This window comes from Salmo salar, chromosome 29 (genome assembly GCF_965601325.2).
Source record: "Salmo salar chromosome 29, fSalSal1, whole genome shotgun sequence".
NCBI classification, from domain to species: Eukaryota; Metazoa; Chordata; class Actinopteri; order Salmoniformes; family Salmonidae; genus Salmo; species Salmo salar.
This window is the reverse complement of record NC_138319.1, coordinates 34,532,446-34,553,318: the sequence shown is the minus strand read 5'-3', so window position 1 is coordinate 34,553,318 and position 20,873 is coordinate 34,532,446. Positions and strand designations below refer to the sequence as shown.

Genomic DNA, 20,873 nt, shown 5'->3' with positions numbered 1-20,873 from the left:
TTATAGAAAAACATGTAGAAAATGACTCTGTTATCAACTTCATAAAACCTAAAATGATTGCAATGTAACATTTTAATGAGGCAGTTTACTGTCTGTGCCTCTGCCTCTAGCATTTCTATGAGAACTGTATCCTGGAGACATACTCAGCCCTTCTACCCACATAGGATATCATTGACTTATGAACATTATGTACAATATCTGCCATTGCTAAATATTTACATTTTTTTCACCTCTTTGTGTGCTGAGGATTGAATCGTATTCTGATTTGAAACATCTGTAAAGAAGAGTTCTGATTTGGAACGTGTGTAAAAGTGTTCTGAAGTGGAACGTGTGTAAAAAGTGTTCCGATGTGGAACGTGTGTAAAAAGTGTTCCGATTTGGAACGTGTGTAAAAAGTGTTCCGATGTGGAACGTGTGTAAAAAGTGTTCCGATGTGGAACGTGTGTAAAAAGTGTTCCGAATTGGAAGGTCTGTGTTGTTCAGAACACTCATAATGACAGGTCAGGACAGGCCAGTGACTGCCATTGAGATTTCAGAGTGCAATCTGCCTCCGAGATCTCTGCCTCCGAGATCTCTGCCTCCGAGAGCTGTGCCTCCGAGAGCTGTGCCTCCGAGAGCTGTGCCTCCGAGAGCTGTGCCTCCGAGAGCTGTGCCTATGAGAGCTGTGCCTATGAGAACTGTGCCTATGAGAACTATGCCACCAATGCAGAGCGGACAAGCTACACTGATTTAATTTGTTCTTTTGGCCATAAATATAATATGTCTTTGTGAACCACAATTGTTCATGATTTGTACAATTGTTTTTTTTCCACACTGAAATCAATATACTGTAGTTATCGTTGTGTCCCTTGTGGACTTCTGGCATCAAACTCCTCTAAGAGCTTTTGCTTTGTTATACAATAAGGGACTAAAGGAACATGAAAAATACAATACTCTTTTTGAAAAGCTCTTGTAGACAAATGGAAAAGTGTTATTTGTTAAAAGACAGCAACATACCGTAGCTACAGTAGGATTCTCTGGGGGTAGTTCTCCACATAAATGTAAGGGCCAGTATAGTAGAAACCATGTGCTTTCATCTTCTGCTAATAAGATCACACCTCAACGAAAAAACACTGATTGAACCCTCACAACATCTTTCATCTTTAGAATTATTTTGTCTTTCTGGGAGATGAGGCTGTCTTTGTTCAAACACACACACACACACACACACACACACACACACACACACACACACACACACACACACACACACACACACACACACACACACACCACACACACACACACACACACACACACACACACACACACACATCTCTATCTCTCTCTCCTCCTCTCTCTGTATAGAAAAATGTTCCGAATAATGTCCCGGCATTCTAATTAGTCACACATTCTAGAAGCGTCAGCGTCTCATTCACCTCAATGTAATTAGAATCAGTGTTAAAGTCTTCCTGAATAAGACCCAGAAACACTGCCAACAGTCGGCACTCACTACAAAGCATTTGACAACCGTGGAACAGGTGAAATTAAGCCTTTTCCTTCGTACCTTTTGTTCTCATAAACACTGTAGCTATCTCTCTGAGTTTGCTTTGTTGCATCGTAATGACGTCTCGGCGTTCGCCGCGTGAATCACTTTGTCTACGGTAGGCAATGAATGGTTTTGTTTCAAGAGGTGATTTTGATGCAGCAGGATTCAGTTTCTAAATGACAGGCATACTATTGGCGATATAGATCATGATCAACGACCAGACAATTCTTGCCTTTTGGGCTTTAATGGTATGTGTGTTTTTCATACTTACGTAAAATATTACAAAAGTATTATTATTATTATTGACTATGGACTCTTTTGTGATAGCACTTTCTAGATACAGCTCACCATTACCTTAAGTGTCCCATGCTACGTTAAAGCGTTGTTGTGCACCTCTCTCTCTCTCTCTCTCCTCTCTCTCTCTCTCTCTCTCTCTCTCTCTCTCTCCTTCGGTCTCTCGCTCGCTTGCTCTCACTCTCCTCTCTCTCTCTCTCTCTCTCTCTCTTCTCTCTCTCTCTCTCTCTCCCTCCCCCTTCGGTCTCTCGCTCCCTTGCTCTCACTCTTTCTTTCTCTCCTCTCTCTTTCTTTCTCTCCTCTCTCTGTCTCGCCTCCTCTCTCTTTATTTCTCTCCTCAGCTCGCTCTCTCTATCCCATTCTCTCTCTTTTTCTTTCTCTCCTCCTCTCTTTCTCTCCCTCTCCTCCTCCACTCTCTTGCTCTCTCTCCTCCCACTCCTCCTCTCTCTCTCTCTCCTCCTCTCTCTCTGTCTCTCTCCTCCTCTCTCCATTGTTTGTATCTGTATAATAGGCGTTAGCCTCACTTAAGTGGCCCTGAGCTCCATCAGTAGGATCAGAACAGGTAAGAATCCACTCCAGTCAATTACCTGGAGTGTGAAGTTCAGGCTCTGTGTTCCTTTTATTATTAAGCACATCAGATGAATAAACAAATGATTCCTGGATACACAATCCCCCCACGGCGACGATGCAGAGAGAGATAATCATTGAAATTCAGTTGATATTCACACAGATGATTATCAGCTAGCTATGTCTGACAGGAAATACAAATATCCTATTTTACAAGATGAAGCCCCGAGACATGTTATAGCCTTCATAAGTTCTAGTCCACTCCTTATAAATGCACTTCAGATAACTGCATACTTTGTTGGATTGCACTACAGTTTTCACAACAGTGTTTCAGTCTTCCCAAAGTTGTTACTGTTAACCGGATGCTCTGTTTAAATACACAATATCACAACAATCAGAGGACTGGGCCATTCACCACAATATCACAACAATCAGGGGACTGGGCCATTCTACACAATATCACAACAATCAGGGGACTGGGCCATTCTACACAATATCACAACAATCAGGGGACTGGGCCATTCTACACAATATCACAACAATCAGGGGACTGGGCCATTCTACACAATATCACAACAATCAGGGGACTGGGCCATTCTAAACAATATCACAACAATCAGGGGACTGGGCCATTCTACACAACATCACAACAATCAGGGGACTGGGCCATTCTATACAATATCACAACAATCAGGGGACTGGGCCATTCACCACAATATCACAACAATCAGGGGACTGGGCCATTCTACACAAAATCACAACAATCAGGGGACTGGGCCATTCTACACAATATCACAACAATCAGGGGACTGGGCCATTCACCACAATATCACAACAATCAGGGGACTGGGCCATTCTACACAATATCACAACAATCAGGGGACTGGGCCATTCTACACAATATCACAACAATCAGGGGACTGGGCCATTCTACACAACATCACAACAATCAGGGGGCTGGGCCATTCTATACACTATCACAACAATCAGGGGACTGGGCCATTCTATACAATATCACAACAATCAGGTGACTGGGCCATTCTACACAATATCACAACAATCAGGGGACTGGGCCATTCTATACAATATCACAACAATCAGGGGACTGGGCCATTCTACACAATATCACAACAATCAGGGGACTGGGCCATTCTATATAATATCACAACAATCAGGGGACTGGGCCATTCTACACAATATCACAACAATCAGGGGACTGGGCCATTCTACACAATATCACAACAATCAGGGGACTGGGCCATTCTACACAATATCACAACAATCAGGGGACTGGGCCATTCTATACAATATCACAACAATCAGGGGACTGGGCCATTCTACACAATATCACAACAATCAGAGGACTGGGCCATTCTACACAATATCACAACAATCAGGGGACTGGGCCATTCATCACAACATCACAACAATCAGGGGACAGGGCCATTCTACACAATATCACAACAATCAGAGGACTGGGCCATTCTACACAATATCACAACAATCAGGGGGCTGGGCCATTCTATACACTATCACAACAATCAGGGGACTGGGCCATTCTATACAATATCACAACAATCAGGTGACTGGGCCATTCTACACAATATCACAACAATCAGGGGACTGGGCCATTCTATACAATATCACAACAATCAGGGGACTGGGCCATTCTACACAATATCACAACAATCAGGGGACTGGGCCATTCTATACAATATCACAACAATCAGGGGACTGGGCCATTCTACACAATATCACAACAATCAGAGGACTGGGCCATTCTACACAATATCACAACAATCAGGGGACTGGGCCATTCTACACAATATCACAACAATCAGGGGACTGGGCCATTCTATACAATATCACAACAATCAGGGGACTGGGCCATTCTACACAATATCACAACAATCAGGGGACTGGGCCATTCTATACAATATCACAACAATCAGGGGACTGGGCCATTCTACACAATATCACAACAATCAGAGGACTGGGCCATTCTACACAATATCACAACAATCAGGGGACTGGGCCATTCTACACAATATCACAACAATCAGAGGACTGGGCCATTCTACACAATAACACAACAATCAGGGGGCTGGGCCATTCTATACACTATCACAACAATCAGGGGACTGGGCCATTCTATACAATATCACAACAATCAGGTGACTGGGCCATTCTACACAATATCACAACAATCAGGGGACTGGGCCATTCTATACAATATCACAACAATCAGGGGACTGGGCCATTCTACACAATATCACAACAATCAGGGGACTGGGCCATTCTACACAATATCACAACAATCAGGGGACTGGGCCATTCTATACAATATCACAACAATCAGGGGACTGGGCCATTCTACACAATATCACAACAATCAGAGGACTGGGCCATTCTACACAATATCACAACAATCAGGGGACTGGGCCATTCTACACAATATCACAACAATCAGGGGACTGGGCCATTCTGCACAATATCACAACAATCAGGGGACTGGGCCATTCTACACAATATCACAACAATCAGGGGACTGGGCCATTCTATAAATAATACCAAGCTATTTATCAGGACTGGGCTGTAGGCTTGTATTTGGTTTAGATCACTCTGTTCCAGATGGAAAGATGCTTTATGCATTTACAGACTGTTAAGGGTGGAGGACAACATTTTTGCTTCCCCGCCTTTACAGATGCCATTAAGGTATTATATATTAAGATAGTAAAGTGGAGCCAGGAAGTCTGTGAGCCAAACTCATCAGTGAGCTATAAATCAGTCAATGACCACAGACATCTTTAAGGGCTGACATCTCAGAGTAAATCACACAGAATAATATAATGATGTGAAAGGTTAAGGATTTACACTGTCAGTGTCTGGTCTGTTATGGATGATATAGGTGATTGGTTTATCTGGATCCCCAGTAGCTTTTGCAGAAGCAGCTGCTACTCTTCCTGGGTTGCACAAAAAAAAAAAACGAAACATGACAAGTAACAAACCACTGATCAACTGATGTGGATGTACTACTAGACTAGGAAAATTCTTTACTACAAAGAATAAGATGTTCACATGTTGATAATTCTGCTCGGATTTAATGTATCTTTCATGAAAGCGCGAGAGAGCAGTAGAGGAGAGAGGGGAAGATGGAGAGTACACAGTGGCAGAATACCTGACCACTGTGACTGACCCAACATTAAGGAAATCTTTGACTATGTACAGACTCAGTGAGCATAGCCTTGCTATTGAGTCTCCAGGACATTCACAGTATTAGGCAAGACTGCCTTCACTTCTTGTGCACCAGAGGCATGGAATAGTCTACAATCCATGCTTCATCTAGATATGTTAGTGCAACTGAATGAATGTAAAATATTGACGGGAGACTCTGTTGTTGTTGTATGTTTTAATGATGTAATGTATTGATTGTTGCTGCCTTCTTGGCCAGGTCTCCCTTGAAAAAAAGACTGTGTCTCAATGGGCTTTTCCTGGTTAAATAAAGGTTAAATAAAAATAAAATAAAATTGAGAAAGGCCGCCGTAGGCAGACCTGGCTCTCAAGAGAATACAGGCTATGTGCACACTGCCCACACAATGAGGTGGAAACTGAGCTGCACTTCTTAACCTCCTGCCAAATGTATGACCATATTAGAGACACATATTTCCCTCAGGTTACACAGACCCACAAAGAATATATATATATAAAATGTTTTTGATAAACTTCCATAACTATTTGTTGAAATACCAGTGTGCCATCACAGCAGCAAGATTTGAAAATGGCAACCAGTGAAGAACAGACACCATTGTAAATACAACCCATATTTATGTTTATTTTTTTCCCCTTTTGTACTTTAACTGTTTGCACATCATTACAACACTGTAAATAGACATACTGTAACATTTGAAATGTCTCTATTCTTTTGAAACTTGTGGGGGTCTGTTTATGTTTGTGAACAGAGCCTCAGGACCAGCTTGTTTAAGGGACTCTTCTACAGGTTCATTTCTCTGTAGGTGATGGCTTTGTTATGGAAGGTTTGGGAATCTCTTCCTTTTAGGTGGTTGTAGAATTTAATAGCTCTTTTTTGGATTTTTACAATTAGCGGGTATCGGTCTAATTCTGCTCTGCATGCATTATTTGGTGTTTTACAATGTACACGGAGGACATTTTTGCAGAGGTATGTATAGTTTTTAGTATGCTCTAGGGCAACCGTGTCTAGATGGAATTTGTATTTGTTGTCATTATTTGTGTCTTTTGTCAGGGCCCAGGTCTGACAGAATCAGTTCAGAAGATCTTGGTGCTGCTGTAGATCCTCCTTGGTTGGGGACAGAAGCACCAGATCATCAGCAAACAGTAGACATTTAACTTCAGATTCTAGTAGAGTGAGGCCGGGTGCTGTAGAATGTTCTAGTGCCATCGCCAATTCGTTGATATATATGTTGAAGAGGATGGGGCTTAAGCTGCATCCTTGTCTCACCCCACGGCCCTGTGGAAAGAAATGTGTGTGTTTTTTGCCAATTTTAACCTCACACTTGTTTTTTGTGTACATGGATTTTATAATGCCATATATTTTTCCCCCAACACCACTTTCAATGAATTTGTATAGCAGACCCTCAGGCCAAATTGAGTGAAAAGCTTTTTTGGCATCAACAAAGCATGAGAAGACTTGCTGTTGAAGCATATCCCACAGTAGTTATTAGGGTCAAATTTGTCTCCACTTTGTGGATTCGGGTTATCTGTCCTTGGTTCCAAATATTGGAGAAGATGCCACAGCTGAGGATGATGTTAAAGAGTTTAAGTATAGCCAATTGGAATTTGTGGTCTGTATATTTTATCATTTCATGTAGGATACCATCAACACCACAGGCCTTTTTGGGTTGGAGGGTTTTTATTTTGTCCTGTGGTTCATTCAATGTAATTGGAGAATCCAGTGGGTTCTGGTAGTCTTTAATAGTTGAATCTAAGATTTGTAATTTATCATGTATATGTTTTCGCAGTTTGTTCTTTGTTATAGGGCCAAAAAGATTGGAGAAGTGATTTCTGACATGCTGTTCCTTCTTTTTCCGTAGTGTATTTCTGTATTGTTTTAGTGATTCACCATAGTGAAGGTGTAGACTCTGGTTTTCTGGGTCTCTATGTTTTTGGTTGGATAAGTTTCTCAATTTCTTTCTTACGTTTTTGCAATCTTCATCAAACCATTTGTCATTCTTGTTAATTGTCTTAGGTTGTCTGCTTGAAATGTTTAGATTCGATAGGGAAGCTGAGAGGTCAAATACACTGTTTCGGTTTTCTACTGCCAAGTTTACACCTTCACTATTACAGTGAAATGTTTTGTCCAGGAAGTTGTCTGAAAGGGATTTAATTTGTTGTTGCCTAATTGTTGTTTGGTAGGGGCATAGGTCTGATATGGGGGGCCTATATAGAGCGTGTCCAGGGTTTGTTTGGGATGGTCTTAGCTTGTTGGGATGTAGCTGGTGAAGCTGTTGGCTGAGTATAGGTCCCCTTGTCGTAGCTTCTCTCGGTGCAGGTCCTTCGGGAGGGGGTCTTGCATGTCTGGAAGGGTGTCTCGCTGGTCTTGGCGGGGTGTCTGTTGCTCTGTTGCTCCTGTCTGAGGTGCTCTCTCTGTCTCTCTGTCTCTCTGTCTCTCTCTCTCTCTCTCTCTCTCTCTCTCTCTCTCTCTCTCTCTCTCTCTCTCTCTCTCTCTCTCTCTCTCTCTCTCTCTCTCTCTCTCTCTCTCTCTCAAAATTCAATTTCAATTTAAAGGCTTTATTGGCATGGGAAACATATATTTACATTGCCAAAGCATGTGAAATAGATAATAAACTAAAGTGAAATAAACCAAAAAAATGTACAGTAAACAAAAGTTCCAAAAGAATAAAGCCATTTCAAATGTCATATTATGTGCAAATAGTTCAAGTACAAAAGGGAAAATAAATAAACATAAATATGGGTTGTATTTACAATGATGTTTGTTCTTCACTGGTTGCCCTTTTCTTGCAGCAACAGGTCACAAATCTTGCTGCTGTGATGACACACTCTCTTCTTTCTCTTTCTCTTTCTCTTTCTCTCTCTCTCTTTCTCTGTGTGTGTGTGTGTGTGTGTGTGTGTGTGTGTGTGTGTGTGTGTGTGTGTGTGTGTGTGTGTGTGTGTGTGTGTGTGTGTGTGTGTGTGTGTGTGTGTAAGAGAGTGTGAGAGTTTTTACATGTGTGTGTGTGTCCCATTTTTAATCTTGACCTTGTTGTGGCCCTTTGGCACACGGTGTGTCCTAGTGTGTGTATATGTGTGCCTGTTACTGTGCATTAGCAGTGTACCCAAACAAATAGGTCTGGCTTGATAAATAGATGACTGCACAAACAGCCTAGATTAAACTGACCGAGAGGAAGGCATTTGCTCTGTGAGATATTCATGTGTTGATGCACCGGTGAGCATCTCATTGAGTATGGATTAATATCAATACAGATAAATAATGAGAGATGCTGGCTGGAACACTTGGAAAGGAGCTGGACAAATTAATCAGTGAAGATGGTTATTAACGTATTCAATTTGTTTGAGTTTTTTGTTGTTGTTTTATACACTTGTAAATGAATACCTTTCATTGTGTTATGATAACCATGTGTTTTCCATGGTTTGGGGGTTCTTCTGCTGGGGGGTTCTGATGGACCTAAAGGTTCTGACGGTGGTGTTCTCCATGTGTTCTCTATAGATCTTCAGGAGGTGTTGGCTGATGTTTAAGAAAGCGTCCAGTAAAGGCCCAAGGCGGTTAGAGAAATACCCAGACGAGAAGGCAGCATACTTCCGAAGCTTTCACAAGGTAAACACTAAACATCACTTTATATACTGTCACTGTTTTTTACTGTGAAATATCCATCAAACCTCTCCTCCGCTCAGTTATACTGTATATATAGATTCACCTAATTGGATGTCAAAATAATATGTTGTCTGGAAATGAAGGATACACCCAGTAGACAGAGAAGTTTTTAGGCGCAGCATGAGACCAGACAGACAGATGTTCATTTGTCTGAGTCTGTTGACCCTTTTAACGCCGCCCGCCGCATCATAATTTAACCACAACCTTGAAGTTTACCCAATAACAAGCCCCAACCACCATTTCACCTCAGAAAATATAGCAGAGCACTTCTTTTATTACAGATAAAACGTAATAAATCAAATTACACACAAACCGACACCAAACAATATTGTTTTTCTCTTTATGTGTTACATATGGAGTACATGTTGCTAAGAAGGCACATTTTGACTCTTTATCTCGTTCTTCTGGGGCTTTTCTCTCCCTTTGAGGAGGATAATCTGGGTTATAATATTTATTTGCCTGTTTCTTAAACCCTTTGAAAATACCCCAATTAGGCCTCATTATCAGTGGCTAGGAAGACGATATTAAGTGAGTAATGTGGCTCTGCTGTAGTAATGAGAGGAGAGGAGATGGAGCTTCATGTAGGGACTAGCTGGCCGGGACACCAGAGCATTTTGATGTGGCTGGGATTTTTAATGTGTGGCTGTATTGTGAGAGGGGTTCTTTAATGTGTGGCTGTATTGTGAGAGAGGCTCTTTAATGTGTGGCTGTATTGTGAGAGAGGCTCTTTAATGTGTGGCTGTATTGTGAGAAAGGTTCTTTAATGTGTGGCTGTATTGTGAGAAAGGTTCTTAAATGTGTGGCTGTATTGTGAGAGAGGCTCCTTAATGTATTGTGAGAGGGGCTCTTTAATGTGTGGCTGTATTGTGAGAGAGGCTCCTTAATGTATTGTGAGAGGGGCTCTTTAATGTGTGGCTGTATTGTGAGAGGGGCTCTTTAATGTGTGGCTGTATTGTGAGAGGGGCTCTTTAATGTGTGGCTGTATTGTGAGAGGGGCTCTTTAATGTGTGGCTGTATTGTGAGAGGGGCTCTTTAATGTGTGGCTGTATTGTGAGAGGGGCTCTTTAATGTGTGGCTGTATTGTGAGAGGGGTTCTTTAATGTGTGGCTGTATTGTGAGAGAGGCTCCTTAATGTATTGTGAGAGGGGCTCTTTAATGTGTGGCTGTATTGTGAGAGGGGCTCTTTAATGTGTGGCTGTATTGTGAGAGGGGCTCTTTAATGTGTGGCTGTATTGTGAGAGGGGCTCCTTAATGTGTGGTTGTATTATGAGAGGGGCTCTTTAATGTGTGGCTGTATTGTGAGAGGGGCTCTTTAATGCTCTGTAACATGCTGTCTAAAACACTATCATTAATTATCAGACACGTGGCCACCTCATCAAGGGGTGGACTGACTGGAGGCCTATGTTGATTTAAGGTCGCTGCAGTAGGCGTATGTAACTGATACTTTTGAGGAAATCTTCCACTGCGTTGTGTTGTTTTGTTTGCATCAATTTCAAGCTACTGTTGATACACAGTAACCTCACATGTCATGCTTATAGGGTTAGGATGCAGAACATTTGGGAGAGTCCTACATCTGTCTATGTGAGCCAACATAGGCTACATAGAACTCATGGAATAGTCCAAGTATCACTTTGGAACACCAGTTTCTACTACACCATACCATCAACCTACCCTAACTAGAAACCGTGGATAGGCGGCAGCATTCGCGCAAAACTGAAAGAGCGAACCACTGCTTTTAACCGTGGAAAGATGACTGGCATTATGGTCGAATACAAACAGTGTTGTTATTCCCTCCACAAGGCAATCAAACAAGAGAAATGTCGGTATAGGGACAAAGTAGAGTCGCAATTCAACAGCTCAGACAAGAGACGTATGTGGCAGGGTCTACAGGCAATCACGGACTACAAAAAGGAAAACCAGCCAGGTCACGGACACCGACGTCTTGCTTCCAGACAAACTAAACACCTTCTTTGCCCGCTTTGAGGATAATACAGTGCCACCGACACGGCTCGCTACCAAGGAATGTACTATCAAAGGTTCCATCTGAGGGGCCCCAGAAGAGTGCTGCAGAGAAAACAGACACCTTCACTGATTCATAAACAACAAATAAAAACAACAATAGTGGATTTGTTTTTGTGTTTTGAAAGGTGCTGCGTGTTCTTTATATCATGAACAGGAGCCACTCTAAATATCTCCCTGGCTTACTGTTTTGGATGTGTCTAGGTCGGGAGTTCTTGACAAAGGCAGTTAAATAATGGAGCCAATGGTTTTGTGCATAAATATGTCCATAGAGTGTAAATAAGCAGTGAAGTGCAGAGCAGTGACCTATACAGAGTTTATGTCTCTGGGGCTACAGTTGAAGTCGGAAGTTTACATACACTTAGGTTGGAGTCATTAAAACTCGTTTTTCAACCACTCCACAAAATTCTTGTTAACAAACTACAGTTTTGGGAAGTTGGTTAGGACATCTATTTTGTGCCTGACACAAGTAATTTTTCCAACAATTGTTTACAGACAGATTATTTAACTTATAATTCACTGTATCACAATTCCAGTGGGTCAGAAGTTTACATAGACTAAGTTGACTGTGCCTTTAAACAGCTTGGAATATTCCAGAAAATTATGTCATGGCTTTAGAAGCTTCTTATAGGCTAATTGACATAATTTGAGTCAATTGGAGGTGTACCTGTGGATATATTTCAAGGCCTACCTTCAAACTCAGTGCCTCTTTCCTACCAAGGGCTCTCTATGGTCAGGGTGTGACAGTACCCCCCCAAAGGTGCGGACTCCGGCCGCAAAACCTGAAACCACACGGGGAGGGTGTGGGGGGGGGGGGGGGGGGTGATTTGTGTCGGTGGCGGCTCCGGTGCAGGTCGTAGCCCCCGCCCAGACTCCGGATCCGGCGCTGGGTTGGACGCCGTGCCTGGACTGGGCACCGGCGCAGAGGAAGGCTCCGGCCTTGGAGCGGGACTGGACACCGTGCCTGGACTGGGCACCGGCGCAAAGGAGGGCTCCGGCCATAGAGCTGGGTTGGCCGCCGTGCCTGGACTGGGCACCGGCGCAGAAGAAGGCTCCGGCCATGGAGCAGGACTGGATACCGTGCCTGGACTGGGCATCGGCGCAGAGGAAGGCTCCTGCCCTGGAGCTGGACTGGACGGCGTGCCTGGACTGGGCACCGGCGCAGAAGAAGACTCCAGCCATGGAGCAGGACTGGACACCATGCTTGGACTGGGCATCGGTGCATAGGAAGGCTCCCGCCATGGAGCGGGACTGGACACCGTGCCTGGACTGACCACCGGTGCAGGAGGCTCCGGACTGTGGACCGTCGCAGGAGGTTCCGGACTGTGGACCGTCGCAGGAGGTTCCGGACAGTGGACCGTCGCAGGAGGTTCCGGACAGTGGACCGTCGCAGGAGGTTCCCGGACAGTGGACCGTCGCAGGAGGTTCCGGACAGTGGACCGTCGCAGGAGGTTCCCGGACAGTGGACCGTCGCCGGAGGTTCCGGACTGTGGACCGTCGCCGGAGGTTCCGGACTGTGGACCGTCGCAGGAGGTTCCGGACAGTGGACCTTCGCCGGAGGCTCCGGACTGGGAACCGGCTCGCTGAATAGATCCATCGGCCAATTTTTTGGGCCACTATACCTATTTTGCCAATTGGACTTGGACACCTCTGCTACTCGGAACCCTACTAATCCATCACGATTTAAGCACAGCTGTCAGAGCAGCTCGCAGATCACTGCACCTGTATGTAGCCCATCTGTAAATAGCCCATCCAACTACCTCATCCCAATTCTGTATTTATTTATTTATTTATTTATTTAGCTTCTTTGCACCCCAGTGTCTCTACTTGCATATTCATCTTCTGCACATCTACCATTCCAGTGTAAATAGCTATATTGTAATTACTTCGCCACCATGGCCTATTTATTGCCTTACCTCCCATATCCTACCTCATTTGCACACACTGTATATAGAATTTCTCTACTGTATTATTGACCGTATGTTTGTTTATTCCATGTGTAACTCTGTGTTGTTGTATGTGTCGAACTTCTTTGCTTTAACTTGCACAGGTCGCAGTTGTAAATGAGAACTTGTTCTCAACTTGCCTACCTGGTTAAATAAAGGTCAAATACAAATAAAATAAACTGGGAATGTGATGAAAGAAATAAAAAGCTGAAATAAATCATGCTCTCTTATACACTGCTCAAAAAAATAAAGGGAACACTTAAACAACACAATGTAACTCCAAGTCAATCACACTTCTGTGAAATCAAACTGTCCACTTAGAAAGCAACACTGATTGACAATACATTTCACATGCTGTTGTGCAAATGGAATAGACAACAGGTGGAAATTATAGGCAATTAGCAAGACACCCCCAATAAAGGAGTGGTTCTGCAGGTGGGGACCACAGACCACTTCTCAGTTCCTATGCTTCCTGGCTGATGTTTTGGTCACTTTTGAATGCTGGCGGTGCTTTCACTCTAGTGGTAGCATGAGACGGAGTCTACAACCCACACAAGTGGCTCAGGTAGTGCAGCTCATCCAGGATGGCACATCAATACGAGCTGTGGCAAGAAGGTTTGCTGTGTCTGTCAGCGTAGTGTTCAGAGCATGGAGGCGCTACCAGGAGACAGGCCAGTACATCAGGAGACGTGGAGGAGGCCGTAGGAGGGCAACAACCCAGCAGCAGGACCGCTACCTCCGCCTTTGTGCAAGGAGGAGCAGGAGGAGCACTGCCAGAGCCCTGCAAAATGACATCCAGCAGGCCACAAATGTGCATATGTCTGCTCAAACGGTCTGAAACAGACTCCATGAGGGTGGTATGAGGGCCCGACGTCCACAGGTGGGGATTGTGCTTACAGCCCAACACCGTGCAGGACGTTTGGCATTTGCCAGAGAACACCAAGATTGGCAAATTTGCCACTGGCGCCCTGTGCTCTTCACAGATGAAAGCAGGTTCACACTGAGCACGTGACAGACGTGACAGAGTCTGGAGATGCCGTGGAGAATGTTCTGCTGCCTGCAACATCCTCCAGCATGACCGGTTTGGCGGTGGGTCAGTCATGGTGTGGGGTGGCATTTCTTTGGGGGGCCGCACAGCCCTCCATGTGCTCGCCAGAGGTAGCCTGACTGCCATTAGGTACCGAGATGAGATCCTCAGACCCCTTGTGAGACCATATGCTGGTGCGGTTGGCCCTGGGTTCCTCCTAATGCAAGACAATGCTAGACCTCATGTGGCTGGAGTATGTCAGCAGTTCCTGCAAGAGGAAGGCATTGATGCTATGGACTGGCCCGCCCGTTCCCCAGACCTGAATCCAATTGAGCACATCTGGGACATCATGTCTCGCTCCATCCACCAACGACACGTTGCACCACAGACTGTCCAGGAGTTGGCGGATGCTTTAGTCCAGGTCTGGGAGGAGAACCCTCAGGAGACCATCCGCCACCTCATCAGGAGCATGCCCAGGCGTTGTAGGGAGGTCATACAGGCACGTGGAGGCCACACACACTACTGAGCCTCATTTTGACTTGTTTTAAGGACATTACATCAAAGTTGGATCAGCCTGTAGTGTGGTTTTCCACTTTAATTTTGAGTGTGACTCCAAATCCAGACCTCCATGGGTTGATAAATTGGATTTCCATTGATTCTTTTTGTGTGATTTTGTTGTCAGCACATTCAACTATGTAAAGAAAAAAGTATTTAATAAGATTATTTCTTTCATTCAGATCTAGGATGTGTTGTTTAATTGTTCCCTTTATTTTTTTGAGCAGTATATTATAAGGACATTTCACATTCTTAAATTAAAGTGGTGGTCCTAACTGACCTAAGCCAGTGAATTCTTACTAGGATTAAATGTCAGGAATTGTGAAAAACTGAGTTTAAATGTGTTTAGCTAATGTGTTTGTAAACTTCCGACTTCACCTGTATATGTTATTTTACAACAGCTCTGTTCTGTTCTGAGAGGAGAGGAGAGGAGAGGAGAGAGGGATGGGGAGAGGAAAGGAGAGAGGAGGAGAGGGAGAGGAGAGGGATGGGGACAAGGAGAGAAGAGGATAGAGGAGAGGAGAGGAGAGGAGAGGAGAGGAGAGGAGAGGAGAGGAGAGGAGAGGAGAGGGATGGGGAGAGGAGAGCGATGGGGAGAGGAGAGGAATTGGGGAAGGGAGGACAGGGGTGGAGAGGAGAGGAGAGGAGAGGAGAGGGGAGAGGAGAGAAGAGGATAGAGGAGAGGAGAGGAGAGGAGAGGGATGGGGAGAGGAGAGCGATGAGGGGAGGAATTGGGGAAGGGAGGACAGGGGTGGAGAGGAGAGGAGAGGAGAGGAGAGGAGAGGAGAGGGGAGAGGAGAGAAGAGGATAGAGGAGAGGAGAGGAGAGGAGAGGAGAGGGATGGGGAGAGGAGAGAAGAGGATAGAGGAGAGGAGAGGAGAGGAGAGGGATGGGGAGAGGAGAGCGATGAGGGGAGGAATTGGGGAAGGGAGGAGAGGAGAGGAGAGGAGAGGAGAGGGATGGGGAGAGGAGAGCGATGAGGGGAGGAATTGGGGAAGGGAGGACAGGGGTGGAGAGGAGAGGAGAGGAGAGGAGAGGAGAGGAGAGGAGAGGAGAGGGATGGGGAGAGGAGAGCGATGAGGGGAGGAATTGGGGAAGGGAGGACAGGGGTGGAGAGGAGAGGAGAGGAGAGGAGAGGAGAGGGGAGAGGAGAGCGATGAGGGGAGGAATTGGGGAAGGGAGGACAGGGGTGGAGAGTAGAGGAGAGGAGAGGAGAGGGGAGAGGAGAGGAGAGCGATGAGGGGAGGAATTGGGGAAGGGAGGACAGGGGTGGAGAGGAGAGGAGAGGAGAGGAGAGGGGAGAGGAGAGCGATGAGGGGAGGAATTGGGGAAGGGAGGACAGGGGTGGAGAGGAGAGGAGAGGAGAGGGGAGAGGAGAGAAGAGGATAGAGGAGAGGAGAGGAGAGGAGAGGGATGGGGAGAGGAGAGCGATGAGGGGAGGGATGGGGGAAGGGAGGACAGGGGTGGAGAGGAGAGGAGAGGAGAGGAGAGGGGAGAGGAGAGCGATGAGGGGAGGAATTGGGGAAGGGAGGACAGGGGTGGAGAGGAGAGGAGAGGAGAGGGATGGGGAGAGGAGAGCGATGAGGGGAGGAATTGGGGAAGGGAGGACAGGGGTGGAGAGGAGAGGAGAGGGATGGGGAGAGGAGAGCGATGAGGGGAGGAATTGGGGAAGGGAGGACAGGGGTGGAGAGGAGAGGAGAGGAGAGCTGCCTTACCACACATGTCCAGAAAGCTACAATGCTGATGTGGTCTCGGTTGGCAGTTCTGTGTTATAATCATCTTTCTGGAGGAAGATAGGAACCATTTTCTCTTCATATTCACTTCCTATCATAGAAAAGGCAGACAGATGGAATCAATGCTATTTTCTGGATAATGAATTCTATAGCTTAACTGAAAAATGGAATCGAATCCCAGATTTGAACAACGTCACCTTCACAATGCCCTGTTACGCAGTTTCACAACAGTCTTGACCATGTAAAATGCTGTTCCCGAAACATCTTAAGAAATATAAACATTCTGCATGTGACATGTAAGTACTGTCAGGTCTGACCTTTAACAGTCAGGTTGTTACTATATGGGCAACACACACACACACACACACACACACACACACACACACACACACACACACACACACACACACACACACACACACACACACACACACACACACACACACACACACACACACACACACACACACACACACACACACACGTGCACACACACACGCACACACATTCTACAGTATATGGGCAGTGAGCCTACCTAATAAATTCCCAACAGGCTGGCATTGTGTCCACAGTTTGCTCTGAGCTTTACACTAATGTCTCTTATCTGTCCAGCAGCGAACGGAGATCGTTGAATAAAGCAGCACAGTAAATGAACAAGATATTCAATGAAACACGACCTTGTCTCTTTGTTTTATTCCATCACTCTCAGAGTTAACATCGTGTGGTAGCTTTTTGATTCTGCTCCTGAGTATCGATTGGATCTGTAGTGATTCATTTGCAAAGTGAAGGAGGTTCACCATGGCTCCTGTTGTGTTTTTAGATCGGGCCAGAGCTACGGAAATCCATACTCTCATTTAGTAGACTGAGTTGATCCAATTTAAATGGCCTACTTCATACAATTTACATTGATTTCCCTGATAAAATGATAGTAGTGGTAATGAATTTCATTCATATAGCTAATTTCAACAGGTCTCACAGAGCTTTGTTCAAATAAATATGATATGTATTTGATATATGATTAAATGTATTTTTGTTTTGTACTTCTGGATGTACAGAACATCACCAACAGTCATTTAAGATGATGAATTAGCTGTTCAGGGAACCAGCCGAACAACAAATTTACAAGGTGGATTACATCTCTGAACCTAACTTAACTAGACGATGTGTTCCCATGGATTTCCCCTCAGCTGTCATCCTGTTGATTTTGGCTAATGTTTTGTTGTTTTGTCTGTCTTAGATCACAGAGCTCCGCAGTATCAAGAACATTACACGGATGCCGAGGGAGACCAAGAAACATGCCGTGGCAATCGTCTTTTACGACGAGACGTCCAAGACATTTGCCTGTGAGTCAGGTAAGCAATGCAACCCTGGGGAACGGAACGAGGGAAGCAGCGAAGGAGGGATAGTGGGATGAAGAGTACACAGGAAATGGAGAAAACAGGAGAAGAGAAAGAAGGAAAGAGAAGGTTCCAGAGTTTGAGGGAGAAAGATGAGTACTGAAGATGTCCTAAGCACCAGACATTTGAATCTGTATTGTATTAGCTAGAAGGGGGTTTGTTATTGTGGCAGGGGGTGGGGGGTGGGGTTCTGATATTGAAGGGATTTAGTCATTACTTTGTTTGTGATTCAGACCAATTGTACATTGTAACAATATATTGTTGCAAACCCTCTGGATCCTGGTAGAGCAGAAGGGATGCTGTGATCTGATAGGTTGTAATGAATTCTGCTGCAGGGATTGGCTTAGTTAATAGTGTTAGAGTCTTTATAGAAAACTCAGGAGAAACAGAGGATGGATGGATATTGGATTCATAGGGATGGGTAGGGAAAAAGAGAGAGAAAGGTGGGGACTTTGAAAGAGAACGAGAGAGAGAGAAAGTGGGGATGATATATATATATATATATATATATATATATATATATATATATATATATATATATATATATCCTCATCTCCTCTCTTCTCCTCTCTTCTCCTCTCCTCTCTTCTCTCTTCTCTTTTCTCCTCTCCTCCTTTCTTCTCCTCTCTTCTCCTCTCCTCTCTTCTCCTCTCCTCTCTTCTCTCATCTCCTCTCTTCTCCTCTCCTCTCTTCTCTCATCTCCTCTCTTCTCCTCTCCTCTCTTCTCCTCTCCTCTCTTCTCTCTTCGCCTCTCCTCCTCTCTTCTCCTCTCCTCCTTTCTTCTCCTCTCTTCTCCTCTCCTCCTCTCTTCTCCTCTCCTCTCCTTTCTTCTCCTCTCTTCGCCTCTCCTCCTCTCTTCTCTTCTCTTCTCTTCTCTTCTCTTCTCTTCTCTTCTCTCTCTCTTCTCTTCTCTTCTCTTCTCTTCTCCTCCTTTCTTCTCCTCTCTTCTCCTCTCTCTCCTCTCTTTTCCTCTCCTCTAATCTCCTCCTCTCCTCTAGTTACAGGTTGTAGGTGATTTCAGGTTGTAGGTGATTTGTGTGTGTGCACGTGTGTGTGTGTGTGCACGTGCGTGCGTGTGTGTGTGTGTGTGTGTGTGTGTGTGTGTGTGTGTGTGTGTGTGTGTGTGTGTGTGTGTGTGTGTGTGTGTGTGTGTGTGTGTGTGTGTGTGTGTGAGATGTGCTGATGTGAGCTGTAGCAGTGGATCTCAGAGGGGAGATTATGTGCCTTATGGGGTGCAGTGAATTCTATCTTCGTCGTCGTCCTCTCTCTCTCTCTCTCTCTCTCTCTCTCTCTCTCAGACACACGGCTCAGCAGTTACACGCCCACGGCTGAGTCCCTTGCCATATGGAGGGCTGTGTCCTCCGTGTCCACCACAGGGTCATTCACTTCCTACCCTCACACACACACACACACACACACACACACACACACACACACACACACACACACACACACACACACACACGCACACACACACGTGCACACACACACACATGTCCACCCTACCCAGGAGGCTAACCTGCATGTCCTTCACTTCCTAACCCTCTCTGTGGTACTGTTCCAGTATCAGCTCCTCCTCTCTGTGGTACTGTTCCAGTATCAGCTCCTCCTCTCTGTGGTACTGTTCCAGTATCAGCTACTGTCTGTGGTACTGTTCCAGTATCAGCTATTCCTCTCTGTGGTACTGTTCCAGTATCAGCTACTGTCTGTGGTACTGTTCCAGTATAAGCTACTCCTCTCTGTGGTACTGTTCCAGTATCAGCTCCTCCTCTCTGTGGTACTGTTCCAGTATCAGCTCCTCCTCTCTGTGGTACTGTTCCAGTATCAGCTCCTCCTCTCTGTGGTACTGTTCCAGTATCAGCTACTGTCTGTGGTACTGTTCCAGTATCAGCTACGCCTCTCTGTGGTACTGTTCCAGTATCAGCTCCTCCTCTCTGTGGTACTGTTCCAGTATCAGCTCCTCCTCTCTGTGGTACTGTTCCACTATACAGCTCCTCCTCTCTGTGGTACTGTTCCAGTATCAGCTCCTCCTCTCTGTGGTACTGTTCCAATATCAGCTCCTCCTCTCTGTGGTTCTGTTCCAGTATCAGCTCCTCCTCTCTGTGGTACTGTTCCAGTATCAGCTCCTCCTCTCTGTGGTACTGTTCCAGTATCAGCTTCTCCTCTCTGTGGTACTGTTCCAGTATCAGCTACTGTCTGTGGTACTGTTCCAGTATCAGCTCCTCCTCTCTGTGGTACTGTTCCAGTATCAGCTCCTCCTCTCTGTGGTACTGTTCCAGTATCAGCTCCTCCTCTCTGTGGTACTGTTCCAGTATCAGCTCCTCCTCTCTGTGGTACTGTTCCAGTATACAGCTACTCCTCTCTTTGGTACTGTTCCAGTATCAGCTCCTCCTCTCTGTGGTACTGTTGCAGTATAAGCTCCTCCTCTCTGTGGTACTGTTCCAGTATACAGCTCCTCCTCTCTGTGGTACTGTTCCAGTATCAGCTCCTCCTCTCTGTGGTACTGTTCCAGTATCAGCTACTCCTCTCTTTGGTACTGTTCCAGTATCAGCTCCTCCTCTCTGTGGTACTGTTCCAGTATCAGCTCCTCCTCTCTGTGGTACTGTTCCAGTATTCAGCTCCTCCTCTCTGTGGTACTGTTCCAGTATCAGCTCCTCCTCTCTGTGGTACTGTTCCAGTATCAGCTCCTCCTCTCTGTGGTACTGTTCCAGTATCAGCTACTCCTCTCTGTGGTACTGTTCCAGTATAAACTCCTCCTCTCTGTGGTACTGTTCCAGTATAAGCTCCTCCTCTCTGTGGTACTGTTCCAGTATCAGCTCCTCCTCTCTGTGGTACTGTTCCAGTATCAGCTCCTCCTCTCTGTGGTACTGTTCCAGTATCAGCTCCTCCTCTCTGTGGTACTGTTCCACTATACAGCTCCTCCTCTCTGTGGTACTGTT

General features: G+C 45.4%; 1 protein-coding gene across 1 annotated transcript in view; it reads left to right on the top strand.

Moving 5' to 3' along the window:
* LOC106590619 (docking protein 6) overlaps nt 1–20,873 on the top strand; it is a 214,639-nt gene that overhangs the window by 41,243 nt on the left and 152,523 nt on the right. The window contains exons 2-3 of the mRNA XM_045711018.2: nt 9,093–9,200; nt 17,775–17,889. Of these exons, the coding sequence (XP_045566974.2) occupies nt 9,093–9,200; nt 17,775–17,889 (223 nt within the window). The remainder of the gene's footprint in view (nt 1–9,092; nt 9,201–17,774; nt 17,890–20,873) is intronic.